Source organism: Ictidomys tridecemlineatus, unplaced genomic scaffold (assembly GCF_052094955.1).
Source record: "Ictidomys tridecemlineatus isolate mIctTri1 unplaced genomic scaffold, mIctTri1.hap1 Scaffold_64, whole genome shotgun sequence".
NCBI lineage: Eukaryota > Metazoa > Chordata > Mammalia > Rodentia > Sciuridae > Ictidomys > Ictidomys tridecemlineatus.
This window is the reverse complement of record NW_027524440.1, coordinates 445,395-461,811: the sequence shown is the minus strand read 5'-3', so window position 1 is coordinate 461,811 and position 16,417 is coordinate 445,395. Positions and strand designations below refer to the sequence as shown.

Here is a 16,417-nt window from a genome sequence, read left to right as displayed (position 1 = left end):
TTTGAATATGGTATATATACCTTGATAGTAGTTTCATATCAATATCAAATTTCCTCAAAGTGATATTAATATGGTGGTACAAGAAAATTTTCCTATACATACCAAAATATTAAAATTGATGAATTTAGCTGAATACATATTGGTGTCATGCTGATCTTCATTTTTGCTTAACCTCATTTACATATAGAAAAGTATACAGATTATGGTGCACATTATTTTACTGTTCTTGAAACTTTCCTATAGGATTGAACATTTTAAAATAGCATTTTAATGGGAAAAAAAGCAGTGTTAGACAAAGTTCTACATAGTCTGAGTTAGTTGCACCTACCGAAGCACACAGATTCTAAAACTAACTTTGCTTCTACCAGATGGCTCTTCTACTTGGGGCAGTGCTCTGAGGTCAAGGTAAATTGCTTTGCCTCTTACTAGCCCTTGCCTCAAGCCTCAAAAATCTTTGGGAAGTAAAACAGTGAAACATCACAGGTCCACTATGTCTTGTGGAAGCTTTGTACCACAGACAGAATTCTCCATAGCCAAGGAGAAGAGTTACACCTAGGATTGTTTACCACATGGAGATTTTCTTAGCCAGGTGTGTGTCCCTCCTGCACCCCACTGCCCTACCTGAGGGACAGGGCTGGCAAATTTGCAGAAGTCAGGGAGGAAAATTCACATGTTGGAAGTTCTCTGGTGGGCTGAGATGACCAAGTGTGGGGTCAGCTGGCAGGAAAGCACTCCAAGTAGCTCCTTCCACCTCCCTACAAGCTCCCATGGAGAGGCCAGGAGAAGCAGCATATGCAGTCAGAAAACAAAAGGACCCCAGTCTTCCCCAAGTGTGGGCTCCCTGCACTGGTTGGTGTGAAAGACTGAGGGGAAGCAGGGAGTCTCCTCAGGCAGGACCCTATGGGTTTCTTCCTTCCCCTCTTTTGCCAGCACCAAGCTCCTAAAGGCAAAGAGAGCTGGAGAGAATTCTTGGGCAAACCCAGTGGGAAGTCCTGAAGGAAACAACATTTCCTGTGAACTTGCTTGTGGGGTGGCACAGTGATTAGTTAGAACTTTACAAACAGATGCCGGCATATTTGTCTTCCAAGCTGGTAAAGCAAGTTTTAGTGTAGCAGGGCTCAAAGTCATTTTCAAAGTCAAATGTTATCAGTCTATTCCCCATTTGCCAATCATACACCCATGCACTCAGAGCAAGCACATATGTTCAAATGCTCAGTTACCTGTCTCCCCCCTCTGCCATCTCTCCATGCTTTGCCTTCCTCCCAGGTGCACAGGCTGTGGAAGTACTGACTGTGCCCAGTGAAAGACAGGAAGACGAGTCTCAAAGAACCTGGAGCTTGCTCTAATAACTTGGCTTCTCCTTCAAAGAGCCTTCTAAACTCCCTCCACTCCTTTCCTCCCACTCAATGAAGAATAGTAAAGCTCAGATTTTGCATAAAATTCTTGTTCTATTAAAAAAATCTGTCCTCTCTTATTCGTAAAGCAATCCAAGAGAAGGATTATGCATTTGATTGAATTGGTTGGTTTTGTATCAGGTCTCTGAGACAGGACAAACATTTTAAGTGAAATCACACATTCAAATTTTGTTTGTATAGTCCAGTTTCACCTGGAAAAGTCAGTATGTTACTAAGAATATTTTCTTCCATCTTCAAAGTGGTGAAGTATTTGGAGGCCAGTACCCAGGGTTGTGAATTCTTCCCTCAATTTCATTATTTCATTGTTTTCATTTGAGCTTCTTTATAGCAATGTAAATATATGTATTTCAACAGTCCATCCCAGACAACATCAAATTGTATAATTTTACTCTTGACAACATCTCTATGGCACTGACTAGAAAGGGTTTATTTACCCTGGGAAGAATATCAATTAAAAATCAAATGTTCTCAAAACTCTTTACACTTATGTTGGAGCTAAATAGCACAAGAGCTACCAGAGTTCTTCCTGCTACTAATATCATGGTTTCATGGTAAGACCAGGCACAGTATGAAGAAATAAATTTCAGTAGCAAAGGTAGGTCCCTCTCTAACAATATATATATATATATTTCAACATAGAAGATAATCCTAGAAGAAGATAATGCCTGCATTCCAGCTATGGTGCTGCCCTGAGCGGCAGAGTGATAGAAGGGGATCTTGTCACTGCCCAAAACTTTTCCCATGCCAGGCTCCATCAAACAGAACCCTGAGGGCAGCATATGTGGCCTGGATGTATCGAAGGACCTTTCAAATGCCCTGGTGCCCACATTGCTCCTCCCACTGCCCACCCAAGACCTTCCACTGTCCCTCTTGTAACATCTTTGTGGACATGAGTGTTCCACCTCCCTGTCCGCTCACCAACCCATCCCTGGACACCTGGTCAGGACCAGGAAACTCACAGCATAAGTGGGCCACAGGTGGGTATGAGACCATCTTCCCAGTCTGCTAAAAGTGGCTCCCTGCTACTCTTGCTCACTTCCATCTGTTATTGCCTCCAGTTCTGCACCTGTCCTGGGAGGCTGGCCTTGCTTGCACAGGTGCTGACATGCAAAGGGCATCCCCTCTGTGCTGAGCCTGGTGGAGTCAGGGGGAGGAAAGGCAGTGACTGTGCCCTCCCCTGGCTTGCTGATACTAGATTCCCAGCCTTTTTTGCTGACTGCTGCCTGGTCCTGGGGATCATTGCATGCCTTGGTCTGGGTGTCCTAGTTGTAGGGTTTCCTGGTTCTGAGTGCGTTTGTCTGATGTGCCCACCCTACTCGGGTTTACAAGTGCAGACGGCTGGTTGGGCAAGGGTGTTTTTTTCATCCTCATCCAGTATCTGAGAAAACAGAGGCCCAGAGTTTTTATGTCCTGCTCCAAGTGACACCAGGCAGATCTTGTCTCTAAAAATCTCGCTCAGAACAGGTGACCTGATGTGCTATGGGGCTAACTGTGCCCTAACCATGGAAATGCCAGGTTGTCCTTGAGATGAAAACCTGTGTGTAGGGCCAAGAGCAGGAAGCCTAGGGGGCTGAGTTGGGGAAGACCTGAGCATTTGGGGGTGATGGAAGTCAGGTCAGATAGACCCTTGAGGTCTGCCTCCTCTCCCCTAGGAGTTGGACCACCACTGTGGGCAGGTAAGCAACAGCTTGAGGTATCTGAACATCTGGCATTTCCTGCTTCTACTTGTGTCCCTTTGCCTGTACCTGGGTGCCCTTCTGGTGATGTGCATCGTCTTCCTTGTGGCCACCACGGTGATGTCATTATCCTTGGACAAAGCCATGGCTAGCCACACAGTCCCAAGGGCCCACACTGGGAATAGCATTCCTATAGAGTATTTATACATTCACCAATTGAAGGATTGTTCATTGTATCTAGTTTTTCCACAGTGTTTTAGTTTTCTTTTGTTTGTACCAGGGATTGAACCCAGGGGTGCTTAACCACTGAGCTGCATCTCTGATCCATCTGCCCCCTTTATTTTTCTTAAAGGTTTTTTTTCTTTTGAGTCAGGGTCTCATTGAATTGCTTAGAACCTTGCTAATTTGCTGAGGCTGGCTTTGAACTTGCAATCCTTCAGTCTTAGCCTCCCAAGTGGCTAGAACTTAGGCACACGCCACTGTGCCTAGCTAGTTTTTCACAGCTATAAAGAAAGCTGCTACAAACATTGGTGTACAGGCATGCGAACCTAAGTTTTCATTTCTGTTGGGTCAATTCTTAGGGGTGGCATTGCTGAGTCATAAGGTAACTGTAGGTGGAACTCTGTAGAAAATTGCCATTTTTCTTTCAAAATCACTGTACCATTCCTAATTTCTACCAGCAAAGTATGAAAATTCCAGTTGCTCCACGTCCTTACCAACATTTCACACTGTCATTTGTTCTTGTTTTGTTTTCTCTTTTTATTGAAGCCTTTCTAATAAATGAGTAGTGGCATCTCATTTAAGCTCCAGGTTATGTTTTCCTAATGAGCAATGATGTTGAGCTTATTTTTATGTCTTCTTGTCTTTGGCAAAGTGTTGGCTCCAATCTACTTCTCTTTTAAAAAATATTGTTTTCTTTCTTTACTAAGTTATAAGAGTTGTGTACACTGGGTTGAGATCTATGTTTTCCAAATTTTTCTTGCAATCTGTGGCTTTTCATTCAGTTTTCTTCATAGCATCTTCCGAAGAACAGAAGTTCTTAGTGGTGTTGTTTTTCCAGTTCTGGAGATTGAATCGAGGTGCTCTGCCACTGAGTATTGTTATTTATTCTACTTGGAAAATCATGTCCTCTGTGAGGAACAGTTTTATTTTCTTCTTTCCAACATGTGTGTTTTTATTTTTTTTTTCTTCTTAGTGTTGACTAGGAATGATAGGAGTGGGCATCTCTGCCATGAGATTCCTTTAGTATGGCAATCGCTTGATTAAAGGCTCTTTCAGGAAGACTGGTGGGCAGCATCAGTGGGGGGAGGTGAAGCTGCAGACTCTGAGACAACTGAAAAGACAGAGGATCCTGTCTGCTCATCATCTCCCATCCTTTTATTCAGCACCCCACCACTGCCATATGTGGTTCCCTCCCACCTGTGACTCTTGAGCTTGGCCCTTTTTCCTCAGCCCTGTGGTCTGCCTGTCTTCTCCTCTGTCCAGCTTCACTCCATCATTGAGTTTGCCTGGCAGCCTTTTCCCTTCCTCCATCCTGTGGTTCTTCCAGCCCCAGGTCAGGCCATAGGCCCTTCCTCCTCTGCTCAGAATGAGGCCCTCCATGTCCAGGATCACTATTCTCAAGGGACCTAAATGTGGTCTGCCCTCTGGGATTCCCCAGTCAGGGTTCCTTTCTATTATTGGAAGCACCCATCTCAGGCATTGATCCCATGCTCCAACTTCACTCCCTTTCTACTCTGACCCCTGACTGCAACTCCTCCTGGAGTCCCTTGCTTGGTGGTTGGTGGCAAGATCTCTGGAGCCAGACCTCATAAGTCCAAATCACAGCTCTAGAACTAACCAGCAGGGAGACCTTAGGTAACTACTTAGCCCCTGGTCAGTCAACTTCCCTATCTGTAAAACAGAGATTGTGGTATAATTCATGTAAACCACATAGAACAGTGGCTGTACCAGAAAGTGCCCTGTGTGTTGAATACAGACCACAATAAATGTTGGTGGATGAGGATGTGGGGGGAAAGGTACACTCATACACTGCTGGTGGGGTGGGACTGCAAATTGGTGTAACCAATCTGGAAAGCAGTATGGAGATTCCTTAGAAAACTTTAAATGGAACCACCATTTGACCCAACTATCCCTCTCCTAGGTCTATTTCCAAATGACTTAAAATCAGCATATTACAGAGACACAGCCACATCCATGTTTATAGAAGCTCAGTTCACAATAACTAAACTGTGGAAACAGACTGGATGCCTGTGAATAGATGAATGGATAGAGAAACTGTGGTATATATATACCTAATGGAATATTACTACTCAGCATTAAAAGAAAATAAAATTATGTGCAGGTAAATGAATGGAGTTAGAGAATATCATGCTAATTGAAGTAAGCCAATCCTCAAAAACCAAAGGCTGAATGTTCTCTCTGATAAGAAAAAAATGGAGGAACTTTGATGAGGCAAAGGGGAGGCAGAGGTGAGGATGGGGCATGGGGATAGGAAAGATGGTGGAATGAGATGGACATCATTACCCTAAGTACATGTATGAATGCACATATGGTGTGATGCTACATCAGGTATAAGCATAGAAATGTAAAGTTGCGCTACAGTTGTGTACAATGAAATAAAATGCATTGTGCTGTTATATATAACTAATTTAAAAAACCAAAAAACAAACAAACAAAAAAAGAAAACCTAAGGCTAGCATGGTCTGCTACAAAGCTCAATAGACCTGGTATTTATGATTCTAGAACCACTCCTGACCTTTTTCCATGACCCAATGCATGTCATCCCTTCTTGTGCTAAAACAGAAATCGACATAAAATTTGAAGGTAGACTGTGACTCAAACATCATTGCATTCTCAGTAGAAACACAATTGACCAAGAGAAAGCTGAAAAAAAATGTTCAACATTACTAATCCTTAGAGAAATGCAAGTTAGAATCATAATGAGATACCCTCCCACACCTATTAGAATGACTATTATCAAAAAGACCAAAGAACCAGCGGCACATGCCTTAATACCAGTAACTCAAGAGGCTGAGGTGGGAGGATTATAAATTCAAGGTAAACCTCAGCAACTTAGTGAGACCTGATCTCAGAATAAAACTTAAAAAGGTCTGCAGTTGTGTATCTGGGTAATGTACCCCTGGGTTCAACTTGAGTATAAATAAAAGAAAAAGAAAGACAAAAGATATTAAGTACTGGTCTGGATAGGGAGAAACTAGAATTCTTGTAGAATGTTTGGTGGAATTTAAATTAGTCTAGTCATTAGGAAAATCAATATGGGAAGTTTCTTTAAAAATCAAAAATAGAGCTCAGTTGGTAGAGTGCTTGCCATGCATGGACAAGGCCCTGGGTTCAATCCCCAGCACCAAAAAAAAAAAAAATTACCCTACAGTCCAGACATCCAACTACTTGGTATATATCCAAAGGAAATGGCACCAGTGTATTAATAGATATCTGCACCCCATGTTCATTGCAGTAATATTCTCAGAACCTAGAAATGGGAAAAGCTGTGTCTATCAGTGGGTGAGTTGATATAAAAAATGTGGTTTAGTAATATAAGGGGACACTATTTAGTCTTTAAATAAAATTAGGAAGTCCTGTCACTTGTGGCATTGAATGAGGGAGGCCAAAGGACATTTTACTGGGGGAAATAAGCCAGGCATAGGACAACTATCACATGATCTCACCTACATGTGGAATCTATAAAAGTTGAACTCATAGAAACAGAGAGCAGAATGGTGACTGCCAGGGGCCCAGGAGTGGCTGGGCTGTGGATGGGGGAGATGCTGGTCCCAGGAAGCCAAATTGCACTTAGATGAGGGGGATGAGTTTAAGGGATCTGTTGTACAATAAGATGACTACAGTTAATAATAACATACAACAGAATGAGTACAGTTGATAATGTTATATACACTGGAAAATGACTCAGAGAATAGATTTCAAGGGTTCTCAACACAAAAAAGAATATGAAATAATGTATATGTATACATGTTTCAAAATATGTTTTATGCCATAAATATGTACAAATTATTATCATTATGTTATCATCATCATCATCATCAGGGATTGTACGGAGGGTTGCTTAACCATTGAGTCACGTCCCCAGCCCATTTTATGTTTTATGTTGAGACAGAAGTATGTCATAAAACCCACCCTGGAAGTGAAGGAAACTGGGAAGATATTTAGTTGGTAGCTTGCTACCTCCTCCCCAAAATGGAGCTTTGTTACAACAGAAAGGAAGAAGTGGCACTAGGATAAGCGAGGAGCACTTATGCCTACTTCCATTAGCACTGGGCCTGAAAGGGGGATAACTAACCATCACCAAACTTCTCCCCATAAACCATATGACATGGTCTCTGTATTAGATGCTTTCTGTTGCTCTAACAAAATACCCAAGAATGGGTACTTTATAAAGAGATGAGGTTTATTTAGCACAGAATGCAACATTTGGTAGCCCCTGAGACTGATCTTTGGTGAGAGTGATTACAACATGGTGAATGGCATCATGGTGGGAAGACATGCAAGGGGTCGAGACTGAATGGCCAGAAACTGGGGAGGATGAGTCTTGTTCATTTTATAACACCCCCTCTCACAGGAACTAACAGGGACCCATGAGAAGTTCATTACTCCCTTCCAAGGGCCTCATCCCCAGTGGCCAAATTACCTCCCACTAGGCCCCACCTCTTGCAGGTTCTACCCCCTCAACACTGCCACACCGAGGACCTAGCCTCCAGCCTAAGAACCTTTGGGGGATAAACTACATCCATCCTCACAAGCTCCAACAAAGCCACATTGTAAGAGCAGGATGTCCCCGTCCAGAAGTGTGTATCTGAGGCCAGGGGAAGGTTGATATCAGTGGGCACAGGAAGCAGCCAGAGCCCCCATTCCGGAACCTCTCTGATGTCACATTTGTAGTCATGGTACTCTGGGTGCCAAGCCAGGAGAAGGAGCAGTTGGCTCTCATTTGTTTGAGAGCAGGCATCGCAGCATGACTGTATCAAACGATTTATTGTCCCCACCCCGACCCCCAGCCAGATCCTGGCTATTCTCAAGCCTCTGGGCTTGTTTCCCTGTGGCAGCCCTGGTGTATCTAAGTGCTGTGTTCTTTATATTTCCGTGAGTCTCCGGGCCAGCTGTGGGTTCTCAAAAAGAGACAGAAGGGAAATAGACAGTGAGAGTGCAGAGGCAGGGAGGTGGAGGGAGGCCAAGAGGGGAAGGAGGATATTTAGTGGGAAGCACAGAGATGTGGGGAGCCTGAGGATTTGGGGGGACTGTTGGAGGCTGGTAATGCTGGTGACATTTGGTGGAGGGAATGGGGTCTGTCTCTAGCCTGGATATTCAGATCTGTCCTTAAGGTGTGTGGGTCTGACCTCAGGTGAGCCGGGCCTCATGGGGACTCCGGGTTGCCCCCGACTAGAACGGAGTCTGGCTCTGATTTCAGAGGCCGAGCACTGGCGCAAAATGGAGAGTGGGCCTACCCAGTGGTCTCCGGACTTTTCTGCCTCCTGAGTTTGTATAGCCTCATTGGCATGAATTTTTCAGACCCAGGAATCTTGCACAGAGGTAAGGCCTCGGACTCCTGGGAGAGGGAGGTGGCACCCCAAGGCTGGTGCCTACAGGGGTCATTTGTAAAGGGCTGACCCCATCTGTGGCCTCAGGATCCCTTCTTACCCTGTCACTATTACTTGGGCCCTGGCACTTCATTTCCCAAGCCACTGAAGTGTGAAAAACAGAATCCTGGAGGTTTTCCAGTTGCTTTAGAAGGGAGGACGGGCCAAGAGAGGCAGCAGGCTCTTCCAACCACGCAGTTCCCCCTTCCTCCTTCCCATTTCACATCCAACTCCAAGCACTGATCACTATTCCACAGGGGGAGCTCCATGTAGAGCTCCTGTGCTGGACAGCCCTTCTCTCTGACTGCCACCCATCTGAGTGGTCAGCTTGCTCAACAGGGACTGGGGTTCCCCTGCCCTCCTCCTCCCCACCTTCTTGATGCCCAGTGATGCTATGGGGCTGCCCTGAGCATCAGAGTAATACAAGGGCCTCCTCCATTCCCACACCTCTCTCCCTGCCAGGCACCTTCAAGCAGGACCCTGAGACTGTATACATGGCACGAGTGAATGGCAGGTTGTACCACATGCCGTGGTGTCCCACGTGTTATTTTCACCGCCTGCCCCGAACCTTCCACTGCAAAAGGTGTGACATCTGTGTGGAGGTGAGTGCTCCTCCTCCCTGTCCACTCACCAACCTATCTCCTTGCACCTGGCCAGGACCAGGAACCTCACATCATGAGTGGGCCAGGTGGGGGTATCAGACCATATTCCCAGAGTGCTTCATGTGGCACTCTGGGAACATGGTTCACAAGAGCAGACAGCCGGTAGTGGAAGGGCATTTTTTTCATCCTTTTCCAGTACTTGAGGAAATGGAGGCCCAGAGTTTTCATGTCCTGGTCCACGTGACACCAGGCAGGTCTTGTCTCTAAAGACCTCACTCAGGACAGGTGACTTGATGAGCCATGGGGTCCTAACTGTGCCCTCACTGAGATGGGAACCCTTATGTAAGGTCAACAGCAGGCGGCCTAGAGGGCTGCGTTAGGGGAGGCCCCAGGATTAGGGAGTGATGGAGGCCATTCCAGAAGGACCCTCAGACCTGTCTCCTCTCCCCTAGGAGTTCGACCACCATTGCAGGTGGGTGAATAACTGCGTGGGGCGCCGAAACATCCGGCTCTACCTGCTACTCCTCGTGTCCCTGTGCCTCTATCTGGGTACCGTGCTGGCCACCTGCGTGGTTTTCATCATATGCAGGAGGAACGTGGCGTTTTTGGACAAAATCATGACGTATCCATACACTCCCAAGGGCGAGCACTGGGAAGTGCTGATGTGGTGGGGAGGGAGGGGCAAACAGCCCAGTAGGGTCAGGGTGACAGGGGAGGGGCTGACGTGGGCGGGGCTAGAGGGAGAAGTCACTTGGCAGGACCTGTGAAGGACATTTGGAAGGCCAGTGGAGTCAGGAACATGGACGAGATAGGATGCCTGTGGAGTTAAGAATCTAGGGGCCCTCAGAGTAGGGTAATGAAAGTTGAAAAGGGACAGGTGGGAGGACAGTGTGGTGGAGGGAGGTTTCCCTTGGTTGTACTGGACTAACTGTCCAGTCCATGGAGGGAGAGCCATGAGCAGTGCTACCTGGGGTGGGAGGTAAGGAGGGAGCAGTGGGGTCGAAAGCGGGCCAGGGAGGAGCTCTTCCATGGCTTCCATTCTTAGCCTGTGCACAGCATCCTAGTGGCTGTACCCACTGGGGCCCTCCTGGTCCCGCTCATCCTGCAATTGTTCATCAAGGCAGTGGCGGTGGGCACCGCAAGGCGACCCTATGAGGAGAAGGTAAGTGGTGAGTGTGTGTGCCCTTGGCTGTGTGGAGGCATCTTGCACCTCTTCAATTAGACACTTTGTGCACTTTCTCCACTGCCCTTGGCCTTGATGATGCCTCATGAGTCCTTCCAGACCCACCTCTGAAGATGCAGCTCAGATATTTCTATACCCTGGAGCTTGGGGCCATTCTGCCTCCTGGGTGCATTGCATTGAAAGCCTACTGTGTGGGCTGGGGATGTGGCTCAAGTGGTAGTGCGCTCGCCTAGCATGCGTGCGGCCAGGATTCAATCCTCAGCACCACATACAAACAAAGATGTTGTGTCTGCCAAGAACTAAAAAGTAAATATTAAAAAATTCTTAAAAAAAAAGAAAGCCTACTGTGTGCTGGGTGTTCTAGGTGGTAGTTATTTGAGGGATGGGTGTAGGGGTGAGTAAGTACATCATGCACTTGTGTTGATAAGCAACCTGCCATCAGAATAACACTGGGAGACACCAGGAACACTCTGAGCAAGGGGTCAGTCCTGAGTGGTGTAGCCAACTGGAAGAGACTGGGAGTTTGGCGAAGCCCACGCTGTAGAGGAGAACATGCCACTCTTTGTGTCCTAGGTGTGCTTTTGGAGAGGCAGACAGGAGGGCATTGACTGTGAGAGGTACAATTTTGTATTAAGGCACAGAAATCTGAAAGTAGAGTGTTAACAGAATGATGAAGAAATGGATCCTAGTTCAAGGACAAGGTGACATGGGCAATGAGGTTGACCCTATGGGGGTCAAGATTAGAAAGGCCCAGAAAGCCAAGCTTGGAATTTTGTTTGGAAGAACTGGAAACCTGGGAGCCATGAAAAATTTTGTGAAAATGTCATTCATTGAAGGGTAATTAGAAACAGTAAATTCACCCTTTTTCATCTATAGTCAGGGATTTTGACAAATGACATTGTGTACTCTCCATCAAGATCAAGGTTAACCAGTTTTACTACCCCAGAAAATCCTTTCATCTCTTGTTGTCGTTTTCTCTCCCTGAGTCCTTGTGGTTTTTCTCTTTCCAGAATCATGCATTAATGGTGTTTTGGGCTTTCTAGTCTGGCTTCATTCACTGAGCATGATGCATTTGAGATTCATCTATGTAGTTGCTCATATCAGTAGTTTATTTTCTTTTGTTTCTTGTAGTATGTATTTCCCTACAGACTATTTGTACATTCACCAATTGAAGTATTTTTACTTTGCATCTAGGTTTGGGCAGAATTTTTGTTTTGTTTTTGTACCAGGGATTGAACCCAGAGGTGCTTAACCACTGAGCAACAATCCCAGCCTCACCCACCCCACAACCAGCACCCTTATGTTTTCTTTTTGAAAAATTTTTAAAATTTTGAGAAAGGGTCTTACTAAGTTGCTTAAGGCCTTCCTAAGTTACTGAGGCTTTGAACTTGTCACCCACTTGCCTTAGCCTCCCAAGCCATTAAAGTCATGGGGAACTGTGCCCAGCCAGTTTCAGGCAGTTATAAATAAAGCTGCTACAACAACCATTGATGCATAGACATGTGGACATAAGTTTTCATTTCTGTTGGGTAAATTGTTAAGGGTGGCATTGCTGAGTCATGAGATAAACTTATGGGACATTTTAGAAAACAACTCTAATGTTTCTATTTTGTACCAGCAATGAATGAGAATTCCAGTTGCTCCACATCCTCACTAGCATTTGATACTGTCATTGGTCACTATTCTTTTTTGTTTTCAAATTGTAGCCTGTCTAATAAATGAGTAGTGGTATATCACTAGGGCTCCACTCTGTATTTTCCTAATGACTAATGATGTTGAGCATATTTTTGTGTCTTATAAGCCATGGGTATATTGATGGTGAAGTGTTTGCTCCAAACTTTGCCCATTTTAAAAAAAACTGTGTTGTTTTCTTATTGAGTTTCAGGAGTTCTGTATACTGGATTCAGATGTATGTGTTGCAAATCTTTTCTTGCAATTCATGGCTTGACATTTTATTTTCTTCATCGCATCTTCCAAAGAGCAGGAGTCCTTAGTGTTGATGTTTTTCCAGCACTGAGGATCGAACCAGGGGTGCTCGATCACTGAGCTTCTTCCCCAGCATTCGTTGTTGTTCACTCTAAAAGGAACCTCATGTCCTGTGGAGCAGTTTCTTTGCTTTCTTCCCCATCTGTGTCTTTATTGCATTTTCTTTGAGCATCCACTAGGAATGATATAGTGGGCACCTTTGCCCTGGGATTCCTTTAGTATGGCAATCACTTAACTAAAGGCTCTTTCAGGAAGACTGGTGGGCGGCATCAGTGGGGGAGAGGAAGCTTCAGACCCTGAGACAACTGAAAAGACAGAGGAGCCTGTCTGCTCATCACCTCCCATCCACCACTGCCATATGTGGTTCCCTCCCAGCTGTGACTCCTGTGCTTGGCCCTTATTCCTCAGCCCTGTGGTCTGCCTGTCTTCTCCTCTCTCCAGCTTCTAGTATCATCATTGACTTTTCCTGGCAGCCTGTTCCATTCCTCCATCCTGTGGTTTTTCCTGCCCTAGGTCAGGCCTTAGTCCATTGCTCTTCCTCCTCTGCTCAGAGTGAGGCCTTCCATGTCCAGGATCCCCAAGTCTCAAGGGACCTAAATGTGGTCTGCCCTCTAAGATTCACCAGACAGGGCTCCTTTCTATTAATGGCAGCACTAATTTCAGGCACTGATTTCATGCTCCAACTTTCACTCCCAGCATACTCCATTCCCTGACTGCAACTCCTCCTAGACTCACTTGCTTGGTGGTTGGTGGCAAAGACTCTGGTGAAGACCACATAAGTTCAAATTGGAGCTCTAGAACTGAGCAGCAGGGAGACCTGGGGTATGCTACTCAGCCCCTGGTCACTCAATTTCCCTATCTGTAAAACAGGGAATTGTGGGTTAATTCATGTAAACCTCATAGAAGAGTGGATGGCACCAGAGAGTGCCCTGTGTGCTGCTGTTACATCACTACCATTCCTTCCCATGGTCATCTACACATGTTTGTGCTCATCTTAAAAGTCATACAAGTCCCAGCCTTAACATCCCAGGCCTCCACTCCACCTGTTGTACCTTCTGGGCCTTATTTCCTGAAAGAGTTGATCTTGTTCACTAGCTCCCCCTTCACTTTCTGGCCCAGCTCAGCCCAGCCCTTGCTGTCAGGATGATGCTCTCATTAATGGCCAAATTCAGCAGACATCTTCAGACTACTCTTTCTGGTCTAGACACAGCCTCTGAAACCAGAAGTTTCTGTCTCAGCACTTAACTCTCTTGGCTTCTCCTCTGCATGTACCTGGGTGGTGTGAGCTGGGTTGCCTACATGGTTCCCATGATACTCTCTCTATGCTCTACCCTTTCCACTCCCCTTGGTGCACAGGGCCTCAGGTTGTAGCTGCCCTCACCCACTGAAAGTAGGCTGGCCATGCTGTTTGTGGTGTGCTTTCCATCCCCAGTGCAGTGACGGGGCTTTGTTTTTTTGCTACTCGGTATTAAACCCAGGGGCACTTTACCACTGAGCTACATTCCCAGTCCCTGCTACTTTTTATTATGAATCAGGGTCTCACTAAGTTGCTGAGGCTGGTCTCAAACCTGCCTTAGTTTCCCAAATCACTGGGATTACAGGTGTGTGCCACCCTTCCTGGTTGGACCCAAGCATTTTTGATGCCCTGAAATATTTCTGATGGGGGTGCATCTCCGTGGTAGAGTGTGTGCTTAGCATGTGCAAGGCCCTGAATTCTTCAATCCCCAGCACACAGAGAAAAGACATCTGAATCAATGAGTGAACCATCAAACAGAAGAACCAACATTTGGGGATAGAAGGAAAGAGGAAAGGAACAGAGAGAAGAATTGTGTCCTGACCCCCCAGGATAAGGAGAAGAAGGAGAGACAACAGGAAGTTGGGCAGAAGATGGGGCAAGAAGAAGATGCTGCTGAATTTTGGTCCTGTGGAGTGTGAAGGTGTTTGAGACACAGAATTGGAACAGGAGCCCCAAGAGTGGAGCCAGTGAGAGAGGCTGGTCTGGGTGCCTCAGAGCTGTTGGATTCCAGTTGTGTGTGATAGGGTCCCATGTGGGGGGAGGACGGTATTCACATTTACTGCTCAGTTCTTCCAAATTTACTATCATTCCTTAAACATTTTCTATACTTTATGTACAATCAATATTTTCTACACATGATATATATCTAATCAAATATTCTTTCTCAAAGTTTAAGGATTCTGTAATTTTTTAATGCTCTGCTATTTATTTCTTCTGGTACTAGGGATTGAACCCACAGGTGCTTTACCACCAAAGCTGCATCCCTAATCCTTGCTCTATTTTGTTTTGAGATAGGGTGTCACTAAATTGTTGAGGGCCTTGCTAAGTTGTTGAGGCTGGCCTTGAACTTGTGATCCTCCAGCCTCAAAATCCCAATTCCCTGGGGTTACAGGTGTGTGCCACTGTACCTGGTGGTATACTCATTTCTTATGTGCTGTGAACACCTTAAAGGAAGCAGAACCTCATAGAGGACATTGATTTGAGTTGCTTTTTTGGACATATTCCAGAGCTGTTCTGATGTGGAATCATCTTTCCTTTGGCAGAGGAGAGTGTTGAAGATGAAAGTCTTCATGTGTAGGCCATTGGAGACTTGGGGTGGATAGAGGTGCTGCTGGGCCACTTTCTACTATAACAGAGTATTTTCTACCTAAAGCTCATGAAGTTGGGGTGAAACTCAACCTGTTCTGGAAGGAGGAGTGGTCGAGGCTGATGGATGGACTCAGGGGAAAGAGAAAGTAGAATAAGGGAGAGGAGAAGCCAGTCAGAGTCCTGGGAAGGACATGACCTTTGAGCTTGGCCTTTCCTGCTTTGTGTACTGAAGGTCTTCAGCTCAGATTTTCTTGGAAAATCTGATTTTTGACTAGGGAAATATGTCTGGGCATCCCCTGCTGCCACTGGTCTCCCAGATAGTGAAACTCAATGAAGGTAGATTTTTAGAAAAATCGAGTGGTAAGACAGTCAAGTGGGAGTGGGGTGGTGATATGATCTTTGGATCAGTTGAGCAGAACACCAGGAGACAGACCTTAAAAGGTACCTGGAAGGATGAGGTGAGAGGACAGGTGAGGCCAATGGAGACAGAGCAAGGATCCTGCAAAGGGAAGCACTAGGGGTTGAGAGCCCTGAGAAGGCAGGAGAGGTGAGTGCTCGGTCAGCACTGTCTGGGGACAGCTGCTCACAAGTGGGTCGAGGGAGGTCACGCTTCCTGGGAGCCTGGGAAGACAAGAGGCCCTGGGTCACTCTTGGGCACTCCTGTACCTAGAGCCTGGCCACAGGCCCAGGTTGAGCCCTGGATTGACTGACTAACTTAGCAAGTGTCTCTGAGAGATGACCGTACCCAGTCCTGCTGATTCTGAGCTCCTCTTCCCTTCCTCATCTCCCTCCAGTATGACAAGGCATTCAATGTGGGCTGCCCAACAAACTGTTACATCGCACTCTGTGCACCCTTGGGACCTAAGTAAGTTGGTAAACCAAGGGCTCAAGTGGTGGACCCTGGGGCTGGTGGGGGGAGTGAAGCTTGGTCTAGTTCCCTGGTCCCTGTCCCCAGCTCCCAGCCTTAACACTCCTGTTCCTTTCCTTTGGGGTTTTCTCCAGGGCACTCTGGGAGTTTCTGGGAATTTCACTCTTCCTTGGTGTTGTAGGTTCTTGCCCCAAGAAATGTGCTTGAGGGGAATGGCAGCCTGGATAAGGCTCCTGGGCTCTGTGCTTTCCCAGCTGAGGGTGAGAGTGGTCAGGGAGTCCAGGCCAAGGTGGGTAGTGACTCCTTGCATTTGGCCTGTTGCTTCCCAGGTACATGTCCGAGGCGGTCTGCATTCAGGTGGACCAGGGGACCAACTGGGGGCCAATAGAACACCTTAAAGACCTCCTTTGGCCCAGGTGCACCACTCAGGCCCCCCCAAGGAGTGACAAGGCTGCACCTGTACAGAAGGA

The 16,417-nt window shown here is 46.3% G+C and overlaps 1 protein-coding gene across 7 annotated transcripts in view; it reads left to right on the top strand.

Annotated features, from left to right (window-relative positions):
- LOC144374335 (uncharacterized) overlaps window positions 1-16,417 on the top strand; it is a 90,461-nt gene that overhangs the window by 26,752 nt on the left and 47,292 nt on the right. For all 7 annotated transcript variants that reach the window (XM_078037191.1, XM_078037188.1, XM_078037187.1 and 4 more), the window contains 4 exons: window positions 8,535-8,656; window positions 9,166-9,305; window positions 9,758-9,927; window positions 10,362-10,467. In XM_078037191.1, the coding sequence (XP_077893317.1) occupies window positions 8,535-8,656; window positions 9,166-9,305; window positions 9,758-9,927; window positions 10,362-10,467 (538 nt within the window). The remainder of the gene's footprint in view (window positions 1-8,534; window positions 8,657-9,165; window positions 9,306-9,757; window positions 9,928-10,361; window positions 10,468-16,417) is intronic.